Source organism: Clupea harengus, chromosome 5, assembly GCF_900700415.2.
Source record: "Clupea harengus chromosome 5, Ch_v2.0.2, whole genome shotgun sequence".
In the NCBI taxonomy this organism is placed as follows: domain Eukaryota; kingdom Metazoa; phylum Chordata; class Actinopteri; order Clupeiformes; family Clupeidae; genus Clupea; species Clupea harengus.
This window is the reverse complement of record NC_045156.1, coordinates 10,372,446-10,398,116: the sequence shown is the minus strand read 5'-3', so window position 1 is coordinate 10,398,116 and position 25,671 is coordinate 10,372,446. Positions and strand designations below refer to the sequence as shown.

Here is a 25,671-nt window from a genome sequence, read left to right as displayed (position 1 = left end):
AGTATTGGCAATATATCGATTTTTGCCAACTACACAGACAACGGCATTAAACACCCGTTAAACGTGCCGCCACTGACATCTAAGCTTTCCATTGCTATTTAATCTCTGTTAACTAACATTTAAACTCCTCAAGGTAATCACCCTTCTTCATTTGATAATTAATTTAACACCATGTGACTAGCCTAGTTAGATGCATCTAATGAGTAGGCTATGCAGTATACTGGCTTGATTAAAAACGCCACAAAATCCCCTGAAATATAGGCTACGCAAAAGTCTCATATTGTTACTAAACCGAGTGTGGTTGCGTTTATGTAAAGCTGTTAACCTTTGAGCTCAATAAATGCCGTTCCCAGGTTTAACCTTATGAAACCCAGGTGCGTGGTTTATGACCGATTTAGCTGAACCCCAGCAATATGAGAGTAGCCTGTTCTTTAGCGGTAGCCTACATCTAACGCCAGATTTCCTGGTTTTCTCCAACAAGACCACTGCTTGTGTAAACTGCAGACTTTGAAAGTTTATGCAATTAAACCCGCCTTCTTAGGTGTGTCTTGGTTTGTGATGGGTCCATTTCACACGTCAGTTAAAAGGCGATGCATAGTTACATAGTCTGGGGCGTGGTTACAGATGACAGTTGTTATAAACAGTGTATGTAATAGTTTTACTTGCTAATGTTCACTCGTTTGACAGCTAGGAATTTAGTTTAGAGAACCTCGATAATCACTGACAGACATATTCAAAGATGGCACATTTGGACCTAGCCAAAATAAGTTCGAATGTATTGAAAAACGCTGCATCTGGGGAGGTATGTAAAAAGTTTAAGAACGATTCATTAACGGCAGTGATCCAGGCAATGCTTCAAGTTACACCTACATATCAAGCAAAAAAATAGGTTACCATTTGTTAGCTAACGTGTTTGCCACTGGTTTGGTAGAAGAATATGCACAACTTGATTCAAATTCACAAGACACACATCAGAGATGTCATCTTCTTCCTCATGTGTGTGTATGTTAACGACGCATTATTGTATTAGGCACAGCATTGCAGAATTATCTTTGCAACATTCGTGTCAGTAATTGACCATTGTAACGTTAATATTGGTTCCCTGAGCGATGTCAATGGTAAACACTTCCCCCCCGTGGGAAAAGGCGTGCATTAGGGACTCGTTAGCTAACTTCAGGGTATCATGCTGCGAGTGATTGATGGGACAAGTATAGGAGGAATCAGAGCCGGTTTGTTCTACAGCTCTGGGTGGAATGAAGGCGCAGCGTACTGAAGCTTTACCATAATTACTGTACATTTTAGTAAATAAGGCTTAATAAGTCTTGTAGATGGTAGGCTGAAGCTATTTGTGGGCCCCCTACTGTCTGTTTAGTTTGTGCTGTCTCATTGGGGCGAGTTTACTCCATTCGCTATAGTTATTCAGTGGTTAATCTCAGTAGCCTGACGTTTGAGTTGAGAGGTTCAGTTAAGTTTCTAGCGTAGCCTATTTTTTTTATTGTGGTTTGAATTTTGACTCAGAAAACTAGAGCTTGTAGGAGATATGCCACATGACACCCCTCTTTAACCATTTGTGGTGTAGGCCTATCTGATACCAAGAGGGACCCTATCAAACATCTTTTGTAATGCCTTCTTTGTGTCTTAGAACGTGGAACTGGGGACGTTGTGGCGGGAGCAGACCGTGGTGCTTTTCTTTCTGCGGCGGTTTGGCTGTCAGATCTGCAGGTGGACTGCCTCAGAGGTCAGCAAGCTGGAGCCTAACCTTAAGGCTAGCGGAGTAGCTCTCGTCGGTGTGGGGCCTGAGCTGCTTGGGGTAGATGAGTTCAAGGCGGGAGGCTTCTTCAAGGGAGGTGAGCAGCACTACTCTCTTCAAACCATCAGTCATTGTTATGTTCGGTGTTTTGTCTCCCCCTAACTGTGATTTTAGTTATGCAGTTAACCGTAATGTAAGATAATGTAAAATCCCACCTATGTCCCCAGCACTTTTCAAACCGAAATTACTCCCATGCTCTTACTATAACTTGAACAAATAATGAGTGCCAACCACATGCAGCAACGCACACCTACCATGGACAATGAGAATATCTTCTCCCCTAACAATGTGGGCCTACTAAACAGAATGCCTCCATGAACTGCCCCAGTGGACACCAAGTTGAATCTATCACTGGCAATATACTCTATGGCCGGGGACTGTCTGCACACACCTACTACTGTCAGTAGCTTTTACTCAAATGCTCTGGAGAATGGACATCCAACTTTCTCTCAGGCATGTCCCAACCACTTCATAGTGGAAGAAACGTACAGCAACATGCAGTATTCAGAGACTTACGAGCAAGTGTGATGAAGACAGCCTGGGATGTTCCATCTTCCAAAGAAGACACAAGGACGATACAGTTGTCCCCTCATTCGAAGACGAGGCTTTCTTGAGCCTCATGGATCAACAGCTGGATGTCGCCTCTCCCATTTAGAATTAGGAGACGACGTCTGCCGAACAATAGGGCCCAAGCGTTTCTCTGCCTCTTGTCACTCAAGTGCAACCTTCAAAGAAAGCCAGACATGAAAGATCATCTTTCGTTCATGGCTAAGATCTTTGAGAATGGTCATGTTGAGCTTGCACCACACCTTACAGATGAACAGGAACGTTGGTACCTTCCAATCTTTGGTGTGTATCATCCCAAAAAAACAGGCCGGGTATGGGTGATACAGGCTTTGCCTCAAGCGCACAGCATGATGGTGTTTAAATGATGCCGTCCTGAATGGCCCTGACCTTAACAATCCACTACTGGGGGTTCTTGTCCAGTTTGGGAAAGAAACAGTGGCCATCACAGCAGTGGCCATCACATGACACAGACATTCAACAAAGCTTCCACTGTTTCCATTTTTGTTGTTGCTTTTTGTAGTTCAGAGACCGCAGCAAGGAAGTAAGAGAATACAGAAAGAGAATGCACATCTTCAGGAATAGCCTCAGACGGCCCGCTCATTAAAAGACAGGAAGGTCCTTTGTCTGTTAAAAACAGGGTCAAATCCATCCGCAGATCAACCCAACCTAAACAGTGGCGCTACAACCATCCCTACGGACCCTATAATGTTTCCCCCTCAGCTCTCCTCACACAAAAGGTTAGAACGCAGCCAGCGCTAGCAGGTGGATTTGCAAGCGTCAGTCGCAGCAAGTGAAAAGCCTCGCCAAACATTTTCTGGGACAGATGGAAGAAGCAGTACTTGTCCACCCTCCAGACACGCAGCAAATGGCAAAGCAATTAGTCAAACCTGAAGCAATTAGTCAACCTGGCAGCGTTGGCCTCGCCAGAGACTCTCAAGCCAAAGGAAACTGCTGGCGAATTTGACTGGTAACCAAGGTGTGTCCAAGCAAAGGCTCTGCTGAGCAGGTTTGGTGAGCAGAGGTCAGAGAGGTCAGGAGAGGATAGGCCTAAACTCTTCCTGAGGCCCATTTCAGAACTAGTCCTTCTAATCCACCAGAGGACTCCTACTTAAAAAGGTAGAGACTTTCTTCCATGCGAGACCAAGACGTTAAAACTTTAAGTGATTGTAATGTTGTGGTATTTAGCAATACTGGACATGGAGTGTAATGTTCTTTGTTATGTTCTTTGTTTTGTCTCCCCGTTGTGGTGATTTTAGTTATGCAGTTTACCTTTATAGACGTTGCTAAAAGACATCAGTCTTTCTCCAAAACATGTTTCTCCCGTTTTCATGCCTCATTTCCTCCGTTCCCCAGCATCTTTGTTCCACCCTTTCTATCATTAAAACGCCATTTTATAACCACGTCTCGTTGATTAGGAAGCCGTTTATAGCTGCCTGTCAAATCGTACCTCAGAATGGTTTACACGCCCTGCCTTTTGACACAGTTAATGGCGGAGGTCATGAACTCTCATTTCATGTGCAATAAAGAGCGCTTGGTTGGTTGCCTTAGTGCACACAAAGACATATGGCCGAAAGCAAACATGCCTTAATGGGATTTCCATTGTGCTTTTCCTGCAGATGTCTACGTTGATGAGAAGAAAAAAAGCTACAAGGACCTTGGTTTTAAAAGGTTAAATGTTTATTTCCACACATACTCTGTTATACTCTTCATTTTTGTAATTTGTAAGATTAAAAATGTGTGATTATACAATCTGCATAATAGCGAGGTATTACATGAGATCATTTCTGCCGTGGAGTGTACTCTGTTAACACGAGCCAAGCCTTCATAACTAACCAAGTGGCTTATAGTTACCCAAAATTATGCATAATTTGAGGAGGCAGTTTCATATATGTAATTTCTTAAAATCAATCATCTTCACACAAGTGCTGAGTGCTGGGATTGATGACTAGAGATATTTATTTATTTTGTTGCTGGATATTCTCCTGTAGGTACAATGCTTTAAGTGTGGTTCCTGCTGCCATGGGGAAGAAAGTGCGAGATGTCTCATCAAAGGTAAACTGGAAGTGCAACTCTGCATGTCACCTCTTTGCATAATCACGATAGTAGCTAACTGGAACAGATCTGGCCCTGATTTGAAGCATATCTGTGTAAGGTCAGGGCTGGATCTATTCCTGGGTGAGGTGCTAGTGGGGATAGCACTGTGCTAGGGGGGTAGCACTGTGCCAGTGGGGATAGCACTGTGCCAGGGGGGATAGCACTGTGCCAGTGGGGATAGCACTGTGCCAGGGGGGATAGCACTGTGCCAGTGGGGATAGCACTGTGCCAGTGGGGATAGCACTGTGCCAGTGGGGTAGGGTGACCAGACGTCCCCGGTTTCCGGGGACAGTCCCTGTTTTCCGTTTATAAAGATAAAAACATTACACTGTTTTGGAGGTGTTTACGTGTCTGAACTGAAAATGTCCCCGGATTTTGTCTCAGAAATATGGTCCCCTTACAGTGGGGATAGCACTGTGCCAGGGGGGATAGCACATATAAATACAAAGAACTGTGATAGCAGCTGACCTGCAACACCGTGAGTTGGATAGTCTGTTGAGAGTCTATAGTCCTGTTTACATCTAAAGGGACCTGCCACAGAGGGATCTGATGTGACCTGAGTTTCAGCAGCGAGCCATAGAGCAGTGTTTCCACCCCTGTGCTTGTCCTCTAGAGGGAGCCATAGAGCAGTGTTTCCGGCCCTGTGCTTATCCTTAGCCTGCTGCTCTCACTGGTGTTTGTATTGTGGGGCTCTGTCTTTGATGTGGGCATGTAGCCATGACAGGCTCTTCGCTCGCTCTCTGTGGCAGGAGAATCCCATGATGGTTTCAGTAGGCTGAGAATCTTTACAGGTGGACTTAGTATGTTTTTGAACCTTTTGTCTTATTTGTTCTGGGGAATCTGACACAGTCAGGCCTTATCATGACCTGACCTGCCCAACAACACACAGAAATGTACGTAATTACACAATAAAGGCATAAGGCCACTGGTAAAAGCAGACCTGTTTTTTTTATGTTTGACTGTAGCATAGAAGCTGTTGTTAAATCAGTTATAAAATGACTGACACAAAGGTGACTCTGAACCATGTCTGCAGAATAACATTATATTACAGGAAACAGCATGGATCCTAAATGTGTCTTTATTCTTCCAAACCCATGTCCTGTAGGCAAGTGCTGGCGGAATCCAGGGGAACTTCACAGGGGATCTCCTGCAGAGTGGTGGCATGCTTATTGTGGCAAAAGGTATGTTTAGATAAATAAAATATTATGTCATATATCTTGAGAAACCTTTGTCCTGTTTTCATCAAGCTAACAGTCAAAATGAGGGTCAGCGATCTGACTATACAGACTCTTTCATAAAGCTTAGTGGGTATTGAAAGCTTCAATCACTAGGGGGCAGTGTGGTACTTAGTACCAACGTTGGGAATGAGCTTAAAGGTAGGAGATGTTGCCAAGGCATAGGAAGAAGAATGCTAAAACTGAGAGCAATGCCTGTGTAATCCAGAGCTTGAAGTACATTTTCTGTGGTTGGTAAACTCAGCGGAGAGTCTCTTCCAGTTAACGGATTTCCTGGGATTGGATCTGGCTTTCATCTGGCACAGATCTGACAGGGCAACCGCAGGACCAGCTCTGCTCCAGAACCTGCCAGCGTCTGAGTTGTGTCTCACACACCCTTGTGTTTGTGTTCTTAGGTGGTGAGAAGGTGCTTCTGCACTTCATCCAGGACACGCCGGGAGATCATATCCCCCTGGAAGACATAGCCAAAGCCCTGGGCATCTCAGCCAGTGTGGAAGCTGGACAGAGGCCGCAGGTGAGGGGCCCCACGTAATGATATGGATGTCTGTCAGCAAATAACCGTCAGATGACATAAGCCAGCTATAATGGACATGGATGAGATTTGTGGTTTAAGATATGACTATGGTCTCATGATACTGTTAAAATCATAACATTGCCAGTGTTAAGTTTGTAATGTAAATAACATTGCCAGTGTTTAGTTTAACCATATCTTTTAAAACTCCATGGGGTAGAGAGTATGTCTGGTCGCTTGTGGGTAAACACACACAATAATAGTTTACTGGTAAAATTACCAGCGGGGTTCACAGAGTCAAGTCTGGCACTGAAGCACGATTGAGAAAGACCGTGACGTGTTTTGGAAGTACATACTTGGAAGTTTTTCAGTACTGAGTGTTAGACATATGCCAGAGTAAATAGTGCTACAATTTAGAAGCCTGTCTCTGAGACACAGCAGCTTTATCCTGTGTGTTTTATTACGCCAGAGAATCGTATCCGAGCGGGCTAAGTGTCCTCTGTCAGAACACCACAACATTCTAGAAATTATTGTGGAAAAAATGCAATGAAAATATTTTATGTGATGATTTGCAGATAGATCAATTTATTTTCCTACTTCGTGATCCAAAACAGGATATCACTGGGGACACCATGCCACAAACACACACTCTCTCTCTCACACACACACACACACACACACACACACACACACACACACACACATTAACTGAATACTGCTGCACACACATCACAGGAAAGTAATTCCTTGAAAACAACGGAACAGGGACATTTTATTATTTTTGTGCATTAAGCCTCTGGAGACCTAAGTAAACATGTTTAGCCTTAAAACCAAACACATTGAAAATACATAAGATGTTCTCATTTTAAGCTAAAGCTATTCTTCAATTCACTAATAACTTAATTTGCACGTTTAGCACTTAGCTATCCTTTTATTGAGAAGAGGCTTTCATCTTAAAGTTTGATTTAAGAATTTTGATTTCAGCATTGGAACTATGACAAACTGCAGTGTTTCACAGTGAAAATGTTTGAAGTAGCCTATTTGTGAAGCATTTGCATAGGCACAGAGTAACTGTCAAAATCATGTCTGGGTTTACAGTTATGACAAACAGGTACACACCCATCAGTTTTCCATTTCCACTTCATGGAGTGGAGGAGAGTTAAACTTGGGTTGTTTTTATTAACATGTCTGAAATCTTGTGATGTGGTAAGTCATAGGTTCACTTCCTTGGGTTAAGGAAACCTTTGTGTAAGATCACCTAAACAGCAAAACTCAAAACGTTGCCCTCTGACCTTGTTGAGTCTCCCCAGTGGACAGTCATTCCACGTGTTTTACTTCCCTTTTCTTGAACTCTTTTCAGCTCTAGCTGATGCATAGCATAGACTTGTTGTCGGACTTCAGACTTTTTTTATCAGAATTGAATTTAATGTTTTAAGTTTAGGTTTTAATTTTAAGTTTACTGTTGGTCTTGTTCTACTCGCCATACAAGGGCAGCTGTGGTAGAGACGAGAAGACTTACAAAAATAAACCAGATGAAGTAAAAATAAACAGTGATAAAAATAAGCAGTGACTTATGTCATTCACAGAAGCTGACATCACTGGTCTGTGACATACACAATGGTGTTTGGGGAAGCCACCATTCCAAACAAACATTCAAAGGAATTCATTTCCTTTTACCTATAGCTTCAGGGAGTGCCTTTCTATAGTCTGTATTCCCTAGAGGAGAGGCTTTTCCGTACTCATTCCGTACATTATTGTAGATACTTTCAGTCTCTTTTTTTTGCATTTTCAGTGTGTTATGATCCAGTTAAATGTCAATTGTAAAATACAATATTTAGGTGCAAAGGATTTAATCAGTATACTGTACGTTCAAAACACCCAGAATTTTAAGTTAGAAATAGTTCAGTCCTCATTTAAACATCTACTCAAAATTGCCTATCATCCTAGCCCAACTGCCTTCCATTTTATATGTTGACATATGATTGCTTACTGCAGTGTTTGCCATGACACACCTGCCTATCTCTAGTATACTGTGTCAACATTCAGCACATAAAGCACAGCATTGAAAGCAGTGTCACCTGATACCATAGGTCCCTCCTCATGCAAAACTCGATCTCACTCCTTTTACCTCTGGTGACCTTCGTGTAGGTCAGGGGTTCCCAACCTTTTCGTATTGGTAACAGGTCGGGGCCCAACAGACCCCGCTTATTTTAGCTAATCTATATTCCATTCTTATTAATAAGCGATTGTTATGTGTCACAAAGAGCAACATCAGCACCTGCTACAGGTGGGAGCCTAGTAATTAATACAAGAAAATCTTCCTTTAGATAATCTAAATTGTATTGTGCACCAGAAAACAACATAAAACCGCACAGAGCATTTTCAGTCAAAAGGGATTTATTATCCAAAAGAGTTTTGAAATAAAGAAACTTAATTGCAGTAGGCCTATGTCTATTTGTGCACAGCAAACAAGCAAGGAAATAAAACCAGAATAGACTCAAAAGATAGCATGGACTCAAAACAAGTGATGAAACATGTAAACAAGACCACTCAGCTAGGCCTAATTAAAATAGGTGATGCTTCAGACATGCAAACAAATAGGTTAAAATAATGTTCAAATAAATAGGTTCAAATAGGTCAATATAATGATTCAAATAATTGAAATAATGATTTAAATCTGTGGCTGCAATCTATTATCAACATAAATAGAACCGAGCATTCCTGGGCAGTAGTTCGAGTTGGTAGCTCTGCGCAGAAAAGCATGTCCTCTTGTAGAATATCACTCCATTGATAACGCACAAAAAACAGCACTAATCCAGCTTTACTGACGTCCGTCGACTCGCCTAACTTGTTTTAAAAGGAACGGGCTACCTTTCATCCTTTCCAGTTCTGTATGTGAGGGCTGGATGTCGCGTCTCCAAATGTCGATTCAGGTTTGAGCGCCTCATTAGACAGCTTAATGCACTCGACACACTGCGCCCTGGGCTCAACGACGACGTCACCTCCATTCACAAAACCAAATCTAATATAATCAGGGTTGTATTTACACTGAATTTGAGTAGTTTTCGGGAGTATGACATTACAAGTGCTGTCATTCTTTCAATTTTTCTACAGCGTTGGTAACATTTTCACGGACTGGTCTAGTTACTTTCCTAGAGAAGTCGTGGAGTGTGGGTTGGCGACCATCTAACCTGGGACTGCTTTCTGTCGGGTGCTTTGCATTACGGTGATAACTTAAAGACGAGCTGCTTCTGTGATCGCTAAATTCAGCTTGACAAAATGCTACATACAACTTTAGTTTTGTCGATTGTTCCATCATTTTTAAGCAGAAACTTAAACAGAAACTTTCCGCCCAACAATCCCTCAGCTCTCCATCTTCAACTACCGTCTTGGTCTCTCCTATCTAACTGACTGCAGGCACCCGGCGGTTTCGTGTCAGGGGTCAAAGCACACCGGAAGTAAACAAAGTTGCGTTAAAGTATTTTATCGCATTCATCTCGGCCACAATAATCTCATAGATTAACGCGTTCATTTTGACATCCGTAATTAATATTGTTCTCAACTAAAAATCCGTTCTTCGTGCAAAATTCGTGAAAAAAAAAAAAACTGAAACATTTTCGTGGCCCACTGGATGGTGCTCGGCGGCCCACCAATGGTTGGGAAACCCTGGTGTAGGTCAAGCACTGGCAGCAGGTTCTCTTTGTAGGACACAGACAGAAGTCCCTTTGTCTTTCCGTCGAGGCTTACTGTTCCTGCAGTAGCTGGGCTGTTGAGGTGAGGTCTTCCTGTCCAACTATAAGCCAGAGGTCTCTCAATACCCTCTATCATCATGCGGATCGTTACTGAAGGATCTCCCATAAACCTTCACTTCTCTTCCCTGGGCCAAGTCAGCATCTGCCACTCGATTGCATGAAACGGTAATAGGTCAATTAAACACATACCATACATTACATTTAAGCAATAAGCCCCAAGAGGCCGTGGTTTGCGCTGATTTTAGAACAGGTAAGGGGAGTTGTTAGGCACGACGCGAAGCGACAATTACATTTAAGAAACAAAATAGTTTAATAACAAACTGTCATTCTTCCGCCACTACAAAGTATAGTTCCTAAATAAATCGTTGCCATGCAACAGCCAGACGGAACACTTGCGCTACCGACAAAAAAGGGGTGCTTATTTATTCACATTAAATTGTATATCGCCATTAATACTGCAATTGTGGAAATTGTTTTCAAACGGGCTCCTCTTTGCTGGTGCAGCGACAGGGGTATCTTGATGTTGACGCTTCAGTGTCCCAGATGATGTTGCAAGGATGTTGCTCCACTCCTTCCTCTCGCTGTAATTTGGACGCCAGTACGATTTCAGTGACAACTCGCACCTGTCTATGTCCCGTCACTGCTATAATCTCTCTCCCCTCTAGGCCAGCGACAGCTTTGTAACGTCTTTCTTTCTTTGAAATATTCCATGCGCAGTAATATGGAATGTTATCATAGAATGTTATGAGGACAACTTGAAAGGTTATGCTGTATTTTACAACGGCATGGAACGCGATTTAGCCAATCACAATCAAGGATTGGAACAATCAGTTTTAGAATTGACATTTTAGCCAGTTGTTAGACTGTAACTGGTAAGACTTGAAGACTTGTTGCATATCTCAACGTGTTGTCCTTGGGAACTGAACTGTGGAGGCACGTACAGAAGCATGGACAGCAGCAGGAAGCATCTTTGTAGTTATGAGGAAATGGATGCTTACTTTTCACTGTAGGTAATTGGCTTCAAACCAAAGTAGCTACTTGATTCTGCAGTGTGTTTACATTTTTCCCAACTCTGAGAAGATGGCAGAAGAAGAGCGTGAGAGTTGGCTGACTGCCACCTTTGCCGTTTATTCTTGATCTCATTTTGTGTAGTCATCAAATGCAGTGCAAACAAGCACACACACCCACACTGTTAAAGGTCGGGATAGCTTTGCGTCTTGAGCAAGATGTTGTCTCAGAGAAGACTCAGGTAGAAGATGGTTAAAGAGATGGGCATTTTATTAAATCCAAGTAAGGCCATAAGGCAATAAAAACAATGACAATAATAAATAAATATAAATTACACTTTTCAAAAAGACAAATAACTAGGCATCATAGCCACAATCAAATGAGCAATAAACAGTCGACTAAATAAGTAAAAAGGACCACATTAGCTAATCCCTGTGAGAGCTCCAAGACTTACGTCTTACAGTTTTTCTCAATTGCTAACACACATTTTTTGAAAGCATGCCTCGTTTCCTCAAAACTCTAAACACAAATCCCAAAACCACTCACACAAAATGCAAAACCCTTTATACATCCTGCAAAAGGCAACTTTGCTTTCAAAACAGTGTTATGTCACCTCAAAAGGGTACTTTGTTTTCTAATGACAAACACAGCCCATTATATGAGTAGACATTCTAAGCATCGATTGAACACTGATGTGCTCAATGGAAAACACTACTATGAAATGGGAAAACACCAGTATGAAGGCCTTATCAGGAACATTATGTTACTATACGCTTACTCCTGTAGTAAAATATAACTGTATAATGTTTTTACGCAAATATAAAACAACACACAAATATACAGTAACAACTAAAATATTTCTTTATTTTTTCCAAAAGTGCTGTAGCCTATACATCACAGCAAACACCAATGAATGTGTAAATGATTTGCACAGAACAAACAATAGGATATAGGCCAGTACAGTCAACAAAAAAAAGAAAGAAAAATGTAAAATAAAAAAGGACAAAAAACTACTGCATCCTGTTCTAGCTCAAGACAATATTGACAATGTGCTATCAGAAATAGACCTACACAGTGTTGTGAATGTTGTTGCATTTTGTGTGAGTGGTTTAGGGATTTGTGTTTAGAGTTTTGAGAAAACGAGGCATGCTTCATGTGTGTAAGCAATCGAGAAAAACTGTAACATTGGATTGGATTACAATACAGTACAGTAATGTGTCAGTGCTGATAGGACGCAATCAGTTGTGAAAATGTATATGACTTACTTGCACATAGTCATAGCATAACTGTTTGACTGTCGGAGTTTCTGACAAAAGGCACCCTGTACACCTGCTTTATTCTCAAGGTGTTCCGCCTTAGAACACAGTCCACTGTGGCTAGGCTCACTGTATTGATGTTTAGGAATATGTCTTGGTCATCAATGGTTGCACTTTGTATTTGTTTACGTAATTTTACAGATACAGTACAATGGAAAATACAAGAATACTATGCTCCTGATAAGGCATTCAAACTAGTGTTTTCCTGTCATAGTAGTGTTTCTTACCTATTCCCTCTTCTGAATGTCCAGAGAATGGATGCAACTGAGAAGCGGCTTATATTTGGTTGAACCCTCTGGCCAGCCTCATGCATGGTCAAACCATGGTTGACCATATGGTTGACCACAGTGGCCCGAATCTCATCAGAGATAATGGCTCTCCTTCTTGCTCTTTCTCTTCATCCTCTTCCTCCTCCTCCTCCTCCTCTTACTCTCACTCCTCTGCCTTTCTGATCACCTCTCACTTCAATGTTGCCATCAATTGTTCTCCAAACCAGGAGCTAACCTGTGGCCATCATATTGCTAAAGCTTTGATTTCAAATTGCACAACAGCCTTTGAAATGGAAGTTTTGCCAATTGAATAGCAGTGTGTTCTGTCTGAACACAAGGAGGTTTTGGCATTGATGAAGTGTGCAAAGTAGAGAGGATGGTGTTTAGTGTTTTGAAGAAAGTGTGGTTAACAATTGAAATTTGTGTCTAAAGCACATAATTGTGTGTTGTGTTTTGAAGAAAGTGCGGTTAACAATTGAAATTTGTGTCTAAAGCACATAATTGTGCTTATAGTTTAGCAGAATTGGTTTAGGGAGTTGGCACATGAGTTACAGGTTGTGGTCATTGTGCCATAAGTTCCAGTTTTTGAATGTAATCAATCGAGAAAAACTGTATTAAACGGTGGCTCTCCTGAACAAAAGAAAAAGGCAGGTTTAAGTAGCCTTGACACTTACCTGCAATTGGCTCATGCCAATTATTGATTGCAGGTGTGTCATAGGCAGGCACCCACACCTGTGGCTCAGAGCAGCCATACTTAAACATTTAGGCTCACAGCAGCCACAGTCCCATACAGCTGGGAAAAACGTACACAAAGTACTAGGGCTTGGTGACGGCATAGCCGGCACATAATAAAGCAGCCATAATATATAAACACAAGCGAAACATATAAACTGCACATGGATACAAACATTGAACATGCAACACACACATAAAAGAAACACTAGCACCCTGCTCCTTAATGAAGGCAGCTCAATGCTGCCGTGGTGGTCACGTATGTGCACCGTCACACACACACACACACACACACACATATATATATATACATACAACTTATCTTAGCAAATGTTACACAACATCAGTGGAGGTGACAAGATGTCAGAGGTCAGTGGAAGGGTGCGGGAGGCTGTGACACAGACCTGAGGTGGCAGTCCGCACCTCTCCGTCAGCTTCTTTCCCCCTGGTTGCTGCACCACGCTACTGTGTGAAGACTTGTGGGTAGGTGGGAATAATTCTAGGAGTGTATCCCACAGAAGTTTGTTTGTTTGTTCTACTTTTGCTTGTCACTATTGTTTTTACTCTTACCCCCAGAATATAGGAGTAGCAAGGCAAAGCCTATTGGTGCCAGAGGGGTCATACTAGGACAGTGCAGTTTTTCTCACATGTCAATGTTAGCCCCAATTAAAGGTCAGCTGGCAGTAGCTGCAGGATGTGTCTTTTGCTGTTGACAGGATAGCGGTTTATTAGGCTACATGTGGGTTTCATCTAAAGAGGCCACTCTGTCCTATTCGGCATATTTATAAACTGTTTTAAGCATTTAACAGTCAGATTAAAAAAAGTTAATTTTTTTATTGGCACAATGTTGTTAGTCCAAACAACCCCCCCCCCCCCCATTTTTTGCAATGATCCTTCCTATCCTGGGATGATTTAGGACGCTCATACAAAAGTCACGATGGGCCTGAGTCTGTTCAGCCAACATCTTATGATTTGGGGAGGAGGGGATGAAGTGTGCTAGACTCAAGGGAATAAATATATTTTGGAACCCTCTGCTGCCAAGACAAGAGACACAATAGCAGCCCGTGTGTGTTTGGAAATAGATCTTCTTGTAATAGGCCAGCGGCTGTGGAAGAACAAGAAGTACCTTTCCCTTTCTGTGCACTTTAAAAGAGCACCACACCCCCTGCTTTTCCAACCCCTGCTTTTCCACGGCTTCCTGTCTGCCCCATTTAAGAGGCTGTAGGATGCAGGGCGGCTACCCACATATGTTTGAACACAGCCCGCGTGGAGCTCCTGCACCAAAGAGTGAAGTGTGAGAGCAAGCATGGTTTATACACTTTTAGACTTTTGTCAATTTGTAAACACCCAGGAGAGAACGATGTTTAGTAGCCAAATCAAGTGATGCGTTGACTTTTGTACGAGGGGGCCAATGCCACAGCATTAAAGTAACACTATGCAACAATTTTACACTTTTTGAGGTATGGTTTTATAGGCAACTAGTTTTGGTACCATCCTCAAATGTGTGTTGGCAAACTTCTATCAGTGTCAACTGGGCTGTTGGTGGTGTTTGCAAGGTTTTTGCATGCCTAGTTTTGGAACAGAACTCCATATTGCTGCTTTAAGTTAACGTAGTATATTTTTAAATCTGTGATGGTGGTTAAAGGTACTAATCCAATACACTTTTTGTCCAATACAGGAAATTGCCCCTCATGGTCCTATAGCTGTCTGTTGTGTGTGTGTGTGTGTGTGTGCGCTCCAAAAAAACCGGTTCGCTCTGTATATAGGAAACAAAGAAACTGGCTCAGAACAATCCGTACATATTTCCACCTTATCAATGCTTTGCCGCCGGAGCACAGAATGGAAGGATGTCATTTTCTTGGCAGCAAGTGATGAGCAATTTGAAAATGAGATGCTAGGAGAATCCCATGACAGAAAAATGTGAATAATCATGAAAATAAATACCTAGTTTTCATCTGGTCACCAAATGCACAGTTTAAAATTATTCTTAATTTTAAATATTCATGGTTTCCCTTTTGTATCTGCTCACTATAAACTTTTACTTAAAAATATTTTATTTATTATCAGACCCAAAAGGTTTCACTTGGTCATGTATTTCTGCGGAATGATCAAGAGGGTGAATTTAATTAAGATTGTATGGTGGGTCAACCTAAAGTGTTAAAACCGATTTAACAAGAATGTGCTTTGAATGAATAAGATGTTTTTTTTTAATTATTATTTTCAGTAATTTCTGCGGACGAGTCTATTCTATGTTATTTTGAATACTGTCACTTTATTACTGTTATCAATACTTTGAATTCACTTACATTAGGTTATTTTGGCTAGATCATGAGCTCTTAGGTAAACATTGCAAGGTGATCATCAGACAGTCTTGGCTGTTATGATGTTCAAAGATCTTCATGTTCATGTTAATCTTCATGTTTTTCTTTTCTTTTCAGTGCAATGATGATGTTTCCACAATGTAGAGACTTGAACCTTGAACCCTGACCTTGAGAGATGGGGACCACCAGCAGCTCACTGGATTATTGGGACTCATCTACTGTTTGCATTTTTTTCTAAACAATGTGTGATTCTGACATCAATAACTACCTCCAAGGATCAAAGAGGCAGGAGTAAATGTTCATCAGTACACATTTGCATGTATGAACCAAAGAAGGATATTTTTATAAATAACTACTTGCTCATTTGATGAATTACAAAGTCCTAACTGAATTACATTTTGTCTGTATTATTCTTTGTGCAATTGATTAAATTAAGTTCTACGCGTTGGACTGCACATTTATCACAAGAACTGCTTTTATGTATCAGCTATGATTTCCAATACTACTTAAGCTATGTTCTACTGTAACCTTAGAAATGGACAAAAGGTAACTTACTGGTAGTCAGTGTAAGCCTGTACACATTTAACCTCATTCACACACAACCTCATCAGCAGGCACTTCCAGCATAGCAGCTATGTTCTGCTACAAACATCAAAAAGGTATGTAGGTAACTATCATTGTAGCCAGTGTTAGCCTGAACACATGTCACCTAATTGCCCCTCACTGAATAATGAATGTAGCGATACCAGAGCATCTGATGGAGGTGCATTCCAGCGGCCTCTTTTCTGGATTTGCCTGTAAACGGCCCTCTGCACCCGCCGCAGAAGCATATCCCCTTCCGCTCTAATGAGCTCAGAGTACCTGACTGAAGTGCTCACCTGTCCACTCGCCTCAAAGGGCCCCAGCTCCTCCTCAGAGGGCCACACGCTCACAGCACAATGGCCCTGCTTGGAGAGCTGCTCTTGATTGCAGGGGGGGTTTGATCAAAGGAGTAAGCAGAGACGTCTTAGGTCTCCAGCTCAGTCGGTGACTGATTGAGATGTGAGGTTATAGCTCCCCACGACGGTGTCTTGAATATCGTGGGTTTCATTTCTTTATTCGCTTTCATTCGACAGGGCTTGATTGCAAGCTCTTCCTTGTGAAGCAGACTGTTGCATAATGGCTTATGGAAAATCATCTAGGGTTTGTTGCTGAATCCTGAGTGCAGAGAAAGAGTGAGCAGGAAGTATGCTGAAGGTAATACGCAGGCCCTCGGGACAGCCGGGGAAGTTGCAGTGTTCAGGAAAGATAGTGTTCCTCACTCATAAATGTTGCCCATTAATTGGTGGAATATTTAGACAAATTGATATGTTTTCAGAAAGTGTTTGCACTATTTCGTATTCATAAATCAATCAATTCTTCATGCTTCAATATGTTGACATAACAATAGCTTGTGGCATTGAATATTCCAAGCATATTTTTTACTTTAATTGGGGTGGTGGCAGGGGCTGTTGAAATGGTTTTGTCCCGGGCCCAGGTATCATGCACTGGTGATATGCATGTTACGGAAGAGTCCACTTACTAAATGGGGGCCAGCTTTGCAATGACTGATGTTGCTAACAACAACACAAACGTAATCTATTGACCAGATGTAGGGGTCTTCATAGATTTCTGCTTGTTTTTGCCTGCTACTTACCTGTTGCATGATTATATGCAAAATGGTCTGTTGTAAGTAAGTCTTAAAATTAGGGCTGTCAGCGTTAACGCGTTAATCTATGCGATTAATGCGGCCGCGATTTATTTTTATTTATTTTATTTTTTAATGCCTTTATTTTGATAGTTATGAACAGGAAGCGATGCGGAGAAGAGGTGGGGAGAGGATTGGGAAATTACATCAGGCCAGACTTGAACCTGTGTCCCCTTGGGCAAATTAAGTAGGGGGCTTGGCCTACCAAAAGCCCCCCTTGTTCAAAGTGGGGAATGACAGAAAAAGTTTGAGAACCACTGCGGTAGTTGAAGATGGAGAGAGCTGAGGGATTGTTGGGCGGAAAGTTTCTGTTTAATAGGCAAAACTACGGAACAATCGACGTTGTATGTAGCATTTGTCAAATTGAATTTAGCTATCACAGAAGCAGCTCGTCTTTAAGTTATCACCTTAATGCAAAGCACCCGACAGAAAGCAGTCCCAGGTTAGATGGTCGCCAACCCACACTCTACGACTTCTCTAGTAAAATAACTAGACCAGTCCGTGAAAAGGTTACCAACACTTTAGCAGTTTGGGTTGCCGGTGACTGTCGGACCATCAACATAGTTAAGGACGTTGGGCTGACTGAGGTGATTCGAATTGCTTCAGGAGACAACTCTTACGATTTACTGTCGAAGGGCACCATTGTGTCTCGCATACATTCCTTTTATGACGGCGAGAGAGCACGAAAAATTCAGCTCCTCGATCAAGCTGCCACCGTCACCCTTACTGGTGACCACTGGACATCAGTCATCAATGACATTTACCTGGGTGTCACAGCTCATTTGATTGACAATGTATGGAAATTGAGATATTTTTCATTGGAAGTAAAAAAAAAAAAACAGACAAACAAACTTTTAATCGCGATTAATCTAGATTAATGAATTTCAAAATGTGAGATTAATTAGTTAATTTTTTTTTATCTATTGACAGCCCTACTTAAAATACATCAGATAGAATAAAAAAATAAGTAGAGCTAATGTATGCTCAAGTAATATTGACTTTTGTTAAACAATTTGTAGTGTGACATGGAATGAAATGGAGTAAATGGAATGAAAATTATATTTTGACATATATTAAATAAATTACTCACACAGTCAATCATCCAGATATGTTATAGCACAGCTTTATTCCAGGTATATTCCAATAGACATTCAAAGAGGTATACACACGATATACCTGAAGTTACAATATACTTTAACAGCTTAGTTTGGGAACAGCAACATTTTGTCATACACATTTTTTCATAAAAATGGTCATAAAAAAGTCACCATATACTGGTCTTTACAGAAACCAGGACTGTATATTTTATATCTTTACATATATCAATCACAACAAAATAGAGATATAAGGAAAATATTCAGTTAATTGATAATATCTTGGCATTAATGAGAGAGAGATCTCAAGCACAAAGAACAGTCATATAGATAGGCAAGGAATAGCAGCATGGTCTGAAAATGCATTCAGGGAACACGTACTGGTGACAAATATCAAGAAACAAATCACATATGTTTCATATATGAAATCAGAGGTTTAAACAGGCCAGAACTTGTTTCTTTGTCGTGCTGAATGTGAAAGTAATTTTTATACTTGAGCAGATAAACAATCCTACTCTCTTGAACAAGATTGAGTACAAATAGATCAGGCAAGTTTGAAAATCTGACATAAAATATGCAGTTTAGGTTAACATGAACTATGAAATAGTGCATTCATCAGTATCTTTCATGAACAACTCGTGTATCTGTATTCTCCGTATGTATTGTACACATAAATAAGACTTTCTGTCCCATAACATTTGTTGAAATGCTGCATGCATTTTTTTATTCTATACTCACAATTAAATCAGACATTTAGCTACCATAGATCATCACACTTTTCCAGGTCTCCTGGTCAAATGTGTACAACATTTTTCTTTACATATGCATGCCAACTGGATGTACGTCATTTTGTTCAGAGTATTACAATTCCAATTTTAACTGATGTCAGCCCTTGTGTATAATATCGAATTTTTAGTCATGCCAGGTACACCGCAACAAAATGATCTGAAAAGCCAAACCCCAGTACATTACATCGCAGTCATAGCGCAGTGGTTTCTTTATGCGTGTAACAGTACTAAATAGTCAAGCGGCTGAGAGTAGGTAGGAATAAAGCTCAAAACACAGACATGCACATTTAAATTCATGTCTCTGTGACCAGAGATAACAGTCAGAATAATGGCCCAAGGCATCATTTGTTTCTTTATTGGCTGCATCGCAAGAGTTCTCAGAAATACATCTCGCCATCTCTGTTCTCCTAAAAACTCCTGTGTGCGCTCGTCTAAATCCTATTTCATCTTTCTCCCTTTCTTTTTCTCTTTCTCTCTCTCTCTCTCTCTCTCTCTCTCTCTCTCTCTCTCTTCCTCTCGGCTCTTTAGTTCTGCTGTCATTACTTGTTCATCAAGAGGGGAAAAACAGTGGTGGCCATGGCTGGGGTCCTAATGAGAAGGCTATTTCCCCCCGAGTGTTTGTCCGCACACTCACTCAACTCACACTAACCCCCCCTCTTATCTCTGTGCAGATGATCAATTTGGGAGATAAGGAAAGGGACAAACATCCTTTTCCAACCAAGCCACTCTCACCCAATATGCCTGCTCTCAGCCTGGGTCTTGTCTATTCTCCCAGGATCTATGACATTCACTGAAACAGGTTCACTGCCACTTCACTCATCAATGTCAGAGGATGTTCCCGTATATTGACATGTTGACAGTCAACAGCCATCACACATCATTGACACGCTGGCCTCACAAGAAGAAATACAAGACGACATCTTGTGCAAGAAATCATATCAGCCGTCACATCAACAGGATCAAGCAGAGACAAACAGTGGCTTAGAAGATAGTAAATAGAGTTTAGTTAGCTGCTATTTCCATCTAACAATATCTGTGAAAACAATTTCCCCCCAAATGTATTTAAAGTCCACTGTCAAGCCAAGAAGAGCAGGAATGTCCATGGCTGGGGCCATCTCCGCATCAACCTCTAGGGTAAACCCACTTTGGAATGGCCTCAGAAACAGAAGGAGGGGCAAATTACTAAACAGAGGTCGCCCAGTTCTCCTTCAGGCCTTGAATGTGTACAGAATGCTTTTCCTTCCCAAACTAACAAAGCCTGTCTTGTTTCACAGGTGGGTTGATAGCAGAACAAGGGAACATTCCTTGGCATAACATAAGGCTGCTGCTTCTCTCTCTCTCTCTCTCTCTCTCTCTCTCTCTCTCTCTCTCTCTCTCTCTCTATCTCCCTTTCTGTCTAGTCTCTCTCTTTCTGACTGATGGCACAGGGAATTACAGGCACTGTCAACACTAAACTTTTGAGGCACAGGTATGAAGGTAATCTCTCAGATTAGCCATCATTATCAGGAGCTTCATCAGAAAAGGGGCCTTCTGTATGCTTCAGATTCATTCCCCATAAAACATTCAGTGCCTCCAATGTATATAGATATATATTTTTTTTGTACAGACTGAGGCAGTTTCATGATATAATCAACAATAAGTGTACATTTCAAATAATATCAATTGAGGCTTTTCTTGTGAAATAAATGAGATCTTATTGAACCTTTATCCTCCCCAAAATCCAAACAATCTGTCAATGTGGACACTGAACCCGATCGGTTAAAGCTGTGTGTGTAAAAGTTAACAGTCATAGAGTCTTCAGCTAAATTTGTATAGTCTGTATCAGCCCTGTTACAAATGCAGTAAATCCTTCATGCTGGTCACAATCAACGGTGTCTGATTGTTACTCAGTGTGTCCGTTTGCAAATTTCAATCATGCAAATAGAACACTGTAAAAACCTGCCCTTTATTTGAAAGTACCCAGTCCGTGAAAAAAAACCACACAGCTTGATTTCAAGCGTTAAACTGTGAAAGACTGAAGATAACATCGAAGAAGATATATATTGTGGATCTGATTTTTAAAAACGCTAAATTAAGCAAACCTCAAATAATGGCCAATTAGGCCATCAAACACATTCAGTATAATTTGCTGTATATGATGAGAGACTTGTACAGATCCTAACATTTTGACCGCGTCATCGTACAAGATGATCAATCCAAACATGTCTTAAGAGCATATATATCGATGTAACAGTCACTTGGCAACAAGAACAGGAAAAAACAGATCCAACAATAGACTAAAAGCTACAATTTAAGCAGCAGCAGCACACAGGCGAAAGCAGGTCTCTTTCCTCACGCCCTCACATCTGCAACTGTGCACTGAAAGCTACACCTCTGCACAACACGGCAATCTCTGGGCTCTTGCACATCACATGTATATACCAGCCAGTGTACACCACACACATCAAGGTAGGTATCTATATTCACCATATCAGGGGAACCAGGCGAGGTATAAGGCAGTGTACCACTGTTGGGTATGGTCGTGGCTCAAAATGACTTTTAGGCACCTACAGCAGCTGCTGCCCGAATCACAAAGTGAATCCATCCGCAGAGGAGGAGGAAGAAGAAGAGGAGGGGCAGAAATGGCTACCACACTCTGCATTTCACCTCCGGGTTCATGGGGGCTCCTGTTTGGCACTGGAATGCCTCGGAGAATGCCTCAAAATTCTGCAGGGACCCCAAAACCCTGAATGGGAAAAGAGCAGGAAGATGAGCAGGGCATGCTTGGACATGGTAAAGAAAGACAGAAAAAGAAAGAAGGAAAGAAAAGTAGAGAGATGGACAGACAGACATAAAGATACATACCGTAGATAGACGGCTGACTGGCTAGGTGGATGGATGGACAGATGGAGAAAAAACAGAGACGAGACAGAGGATTTCTACCTGTACTCTAGAGGGCTGTGAGAATCTGTCTTGATAGACTGGCTGGCAAATTCAGGCCTATAGGCACCACACCATACCTAAAACAAAAGCAACCAAACCACATCACATGTTAAGCTGCTGTGTGTGTGTGTGTGTGTGTGTGTGTGTGTGTGTGTGTGTGTGTGTGTGTGTTTGTGCACATACGTGTGTCTGTGTGTCTGTCTGTGTGTGTGTGTATGTGTGTGTGTGTGTGAGAGAGAGAGAGCTAGAGAGAGAGAGACACCACACCATACCTAACCACCAAACCACATCACATGTTCAGCTGCTGAAGCTCTCATGTGAAAACACTAAGCTAAGTAGAGAGGCGTGGAGAGAAGTGATGATATTCTCTGCCCTTTTCGAAAGCCGCTGTAATTGTCTACTTAGCCCCGAGGCCATTTAGTATGTGTGTGAATAATCAGGCTACTTGTGATTTGCTGAAAATCTCATTAGGCATAAATAACATTTTTCATGTAAAGGGGTGGCAAATCTAAATTTGCCTGAAGTGCTCACCTGGGCAAAGTTGAGAAAGAAGAGCTGTTTGTGGTCCATGTTGAGACCAGGCAGTTGAGGCTCCTCGCCCTCCCTCTCAACCCATTTAAGGTACGCCTGTTTTCATGCACACACACACACACACAAAGACACATGCACACAAACACACACGCACACACACACACAAAAACACGTACACATACATGAGAGTTTTTTTATCAGTAAGGCCTCCCATAACATACATAATGCTACTTGACTCTATACAATTACTCTACCTTATATGCTTGACGAATTCCTCCATTATCAGCAATGTTCTCCCCCAAAGTGCTGATGCCGCTAACCTGAATGAAACGGTAAGATGTCTATTAATCCTGCCTTATTTTACACCTCAAAAAAGCCTAAAAGCTGGTTACCTAAGAACCCTCAGAAGGTTCATTAATGGGTCCTAAGTCAAGAGGTTAAAGACGGTTGACTTCAACAGAGAAACTCTTTTGGCTTACGTTTTGACCTCCGGCCAGCTTCCAGGTGAAGTTTCCGTACTGATGCACCATACACTGGGACTGCTCTTTAAAGTGCTCCGCTGAGTAGTTACTCCACCAGTTATACATGTTCCCATCCTTGTCAAAGTTACGGCCTTTATGGAAATCAGAAATTTGACTTATGGCATATGTTATCGATCAGACTCAGTCTTACTGTCTCAGTCTTACTCAGCCTAATGCAAGTATGGGGCAGAGAATAAAGTTCAAAGTTCAAAGTACTTTATTTGTCATTGTCACAAAAACAACAAGACAGTAGGGCATTGGACTGAAAGCTACATACAAATGTGCCATAGGCAAATGGTAACATGGCGTTCTTTCAACTCCATGTATTCATTTCTCTTTTTAAAATATGTAATCTGGGCTCAGATTGGCTGTAATAAAGCCCTTTCTACATACTGGTAAATCACATTAGGCAAAGACATCACTGGGAACTAATAACGTTAGCGGATCGACCTAAAGAGATTATCATCTCACCGTGGTCATCAAAGCCATGAATGATTTCATGGCCAATCACCATTCCAATTCCGCCGAAGTTGAGAGCCTGAAGTTGGTTCTTGCTGAAGAATGGTGGTTGTAGAATTCCAGCAGGGAAAACTATGGAACAAGTCCACGACAGACAAATAGACAGAGAGAGAGGCCGACAGAAAGATGAGACGATTTATGCACATAAACAGACAGATGAAAGTCCAGTGTCAAAGGAGAGCAGAACTGTAGTGACACACTGGAAAACAGAGCGGAAAGTAAAAGAGAACTTAGAGGAACATTCCAGAGTTAGAAAAATACATTAATGCATTCTCTAATAAGCCCGACCACACACACAATAGCTTTTTTATATCTTCAAACATGATTGTGCTTTTCTTTTCTCTGTTCTGTTCATTTCAGTTCAGCCGCTTGAGTCTGCAAAGTAAGCTCTTTTTAAATATCTTAATGAAAGCACCAAAGCACTTGAGTAAAAACCTATAGCATATCAGTGCAGCATCATGCCTGAGGAGCCGTGCGGACGTCCGACAACATTAAAACCCGCAATCTCATCCTAATTACGCCGAAACTACTGCGGCTCCCAATGTACATAATCGCCTTACACTTTGCAATCTTGCGTGTTAAGTGACCGGCCGGTAATGTGTTGCACTTGGCACATCGTCGGGCCGCTCTTAGCCGTACAGAAGTTTGTGTGCACTGGAGCCTGAAACTAGTTCTTATTCTGACAACAAAGAGAAGCATTGCAGGGCTGTCATTATTTTCATGGGGGGCTCTTGAGCCGAGGGCACTGAGAATGCGTAAGTGGGAGTAGGGAGAGACTGAGGGAATGAAGTGTGTGTGTGTGTGTGAGTCTGTGTGTTTGTGTGTGTGTGTGTTTGTGTGTGTGTGTGTGTGTGTGTGCATGTGTGTTTGTGTGGGTGTGTGTGTTCCCTGCCTCTCTCACCACTTCCCTGGTGGTCTCCTAACAGGCACATGTAAAACAGGGGTAGTGGGTAGTGGCTGTGGGGTACTTCATGCTTGGAGCACCTTCTCATCTACCTTCAATTTAAAAATGGTTTAAATGGGCAGCAGTGATAAAAGCGTTTACAGTTTTTCTCGATTGATTACATTCAAAAACTGGAACTTATGGCACAATGACCACAACCTGTAACTCATGTGCCAACTCCCTAAACCAATTCTGCTAAACTATAAGCACAATTATCTGCTTTAGACACAGATTTCAATTGTTAACCGCACTTTCTTCAAAACACAACACACAATTATCTGCTTTAGACACAAATTTCAATTGTTAACCACACTTTCTTCAAAACACTAAACACCATCCTCTCTACTTTGCACACTTCATCAATGCCAAAACCTCCTTGTGTTCAAACAGAACACACTGCTATTCAATTGGCAAAACGTCCATTTCCAAGGCTGTTGTGCAATTTGAAATCAAAGCTTTAGCAATATGATGGCCACAGGTTAGCTCCTGGTTTGGAGAATAATTGATGGCAACATTGATGTGAGAGGTGATCAGAAAGGCAGAGGAGTGAGAGTAAGAGGAGGAGGAGGAGGAGGAGGAAGAGGATGAAGAGAAAGAGCAAGAAGGAGAGCCATTATCTCTGATGAGATTCGGGCCACTGTGGTCAACCATATAGTCAACCATGGTTTGACAATGCAGGAGGCTGGCCAGAGGGTTCAACCAAATATAAGCCGCTTCTCAGTTGCATCCATTCTCTGGACATTCAGAAGAGGGAATAGGTAAGAAACACTACTATGACAGGAAAACACTAGTTTGAATGCCTTATCAGGAGCATAGTATTCTTGTATTTTCCATTGTACTGTATCTGTAAAATTACGTAAACAAATACAAAGTGCAACCATTGATGACTAAGACATATTCCTAAACATCAATACAGTGAGCCTAGCCACAGTGGACTGTGTTCTAAGGCGGAACACCTTGAGAATAAAGCAGGTGTACAGGGTGCCTTTTGTCAGAAACTCCGACAGTCAAA

The 25,671-nt window shown here is 41.7% G+C and overlaps 2 protein-coding genes across 4 annotated transcripts in view; one reads left to right on the top strand and one right to left on the bottom strand.

The window, feature by feature from the left end:
• The first annotated feature begins 608 nt into the window (after positions 1-608).
• prxl2b (peroxiredoxin like 2B) lies at positions 609-16,082 on the top strand. Its single transcript, XM_012838538.3, has 7 exons — positions 609-802; positions 1,643-1,847; positions 3,994-4,045; positions 4,366-4,429; positions 5,577-5,652; positions 6,102-6,220; positions 15,733-16,082. The coding sequence occupies exons 1-7, from the start codon at positions 740-742 to the stop codon at positions 15,757-15,759; spliced, it is 606 nt and encodes a 201-aa protein (XP_012693992.2). The 5' UTR covers positions 609-739; the 3' UTR covers positions 15,760-16,082.
• Positions 16,083-18,448: 2,366 nt separating this feature from the next.
• The window catches only part of mmel1 (membrane metallo-endopeptidase-like 1), a 19,062-nt gene continuing 11,839 nt past the window's right edge, over positions 18,449-25,671 (bottom strand). For all 3 annotated transcript variants that reach the window (XM_031567671.2, XM_031567672.2, XM_031567670.2), the window contains exons 19-24: positions 23,669-23,788; positions 23,156-23,289; positions 22,931-22,996; positions 22,677-22,772; positions 22,146-22,222; positions 18,449-21,948 (exon numbers count right to left, since the gene is read on the bottom strand). In XM_031567671.2, coding sequence (XP_031423531.1) covers positions 21,849-21,948; positions 22,146-22,222; positions 22,677-22,772; positions 22,931-22,996; positions 23,156-23,289; positions 23,669-23,788 — 593 coding nt within the window. In that variant the 3' untranslated portion in view covers positions 18,449-21,848. The remainder of the gene's footprint in view (positions 21,949-22,145; positions 22,223-22,676; positions 22,773-22,930; positions 22,997-23,155; positions 23,290-23,668; positions 23,789-25,671) is intronic.

What these genes read in the sequence shown, in the direction of transcription:
- prxl2b (XM_012838538.3), top strand. Translation starts at nt 740, where the DNA reads ATGGCACATTTGGACCTAGCCAAAATAAGTTCGAATGTATTGAAAAAC. An exon ending in AAAACGCTGCATCTGGGGAG is followed by an intron (nt 803 to 1,642) that starts GTATGTAAAAAG and finishes TTTGTGTCTTAG; the next exon opens with AACGTGGAACTGGGGACGTT. An exon ending in GGGAGGCTTCTTCAAGGGAG is followed by an intron (nt 1,848 to 3,993) that starts GTGAGCAGCACT and finishes CTTTTCCTGCAG; the next exon opens with ATGTCTACGTTGATGAGAAG.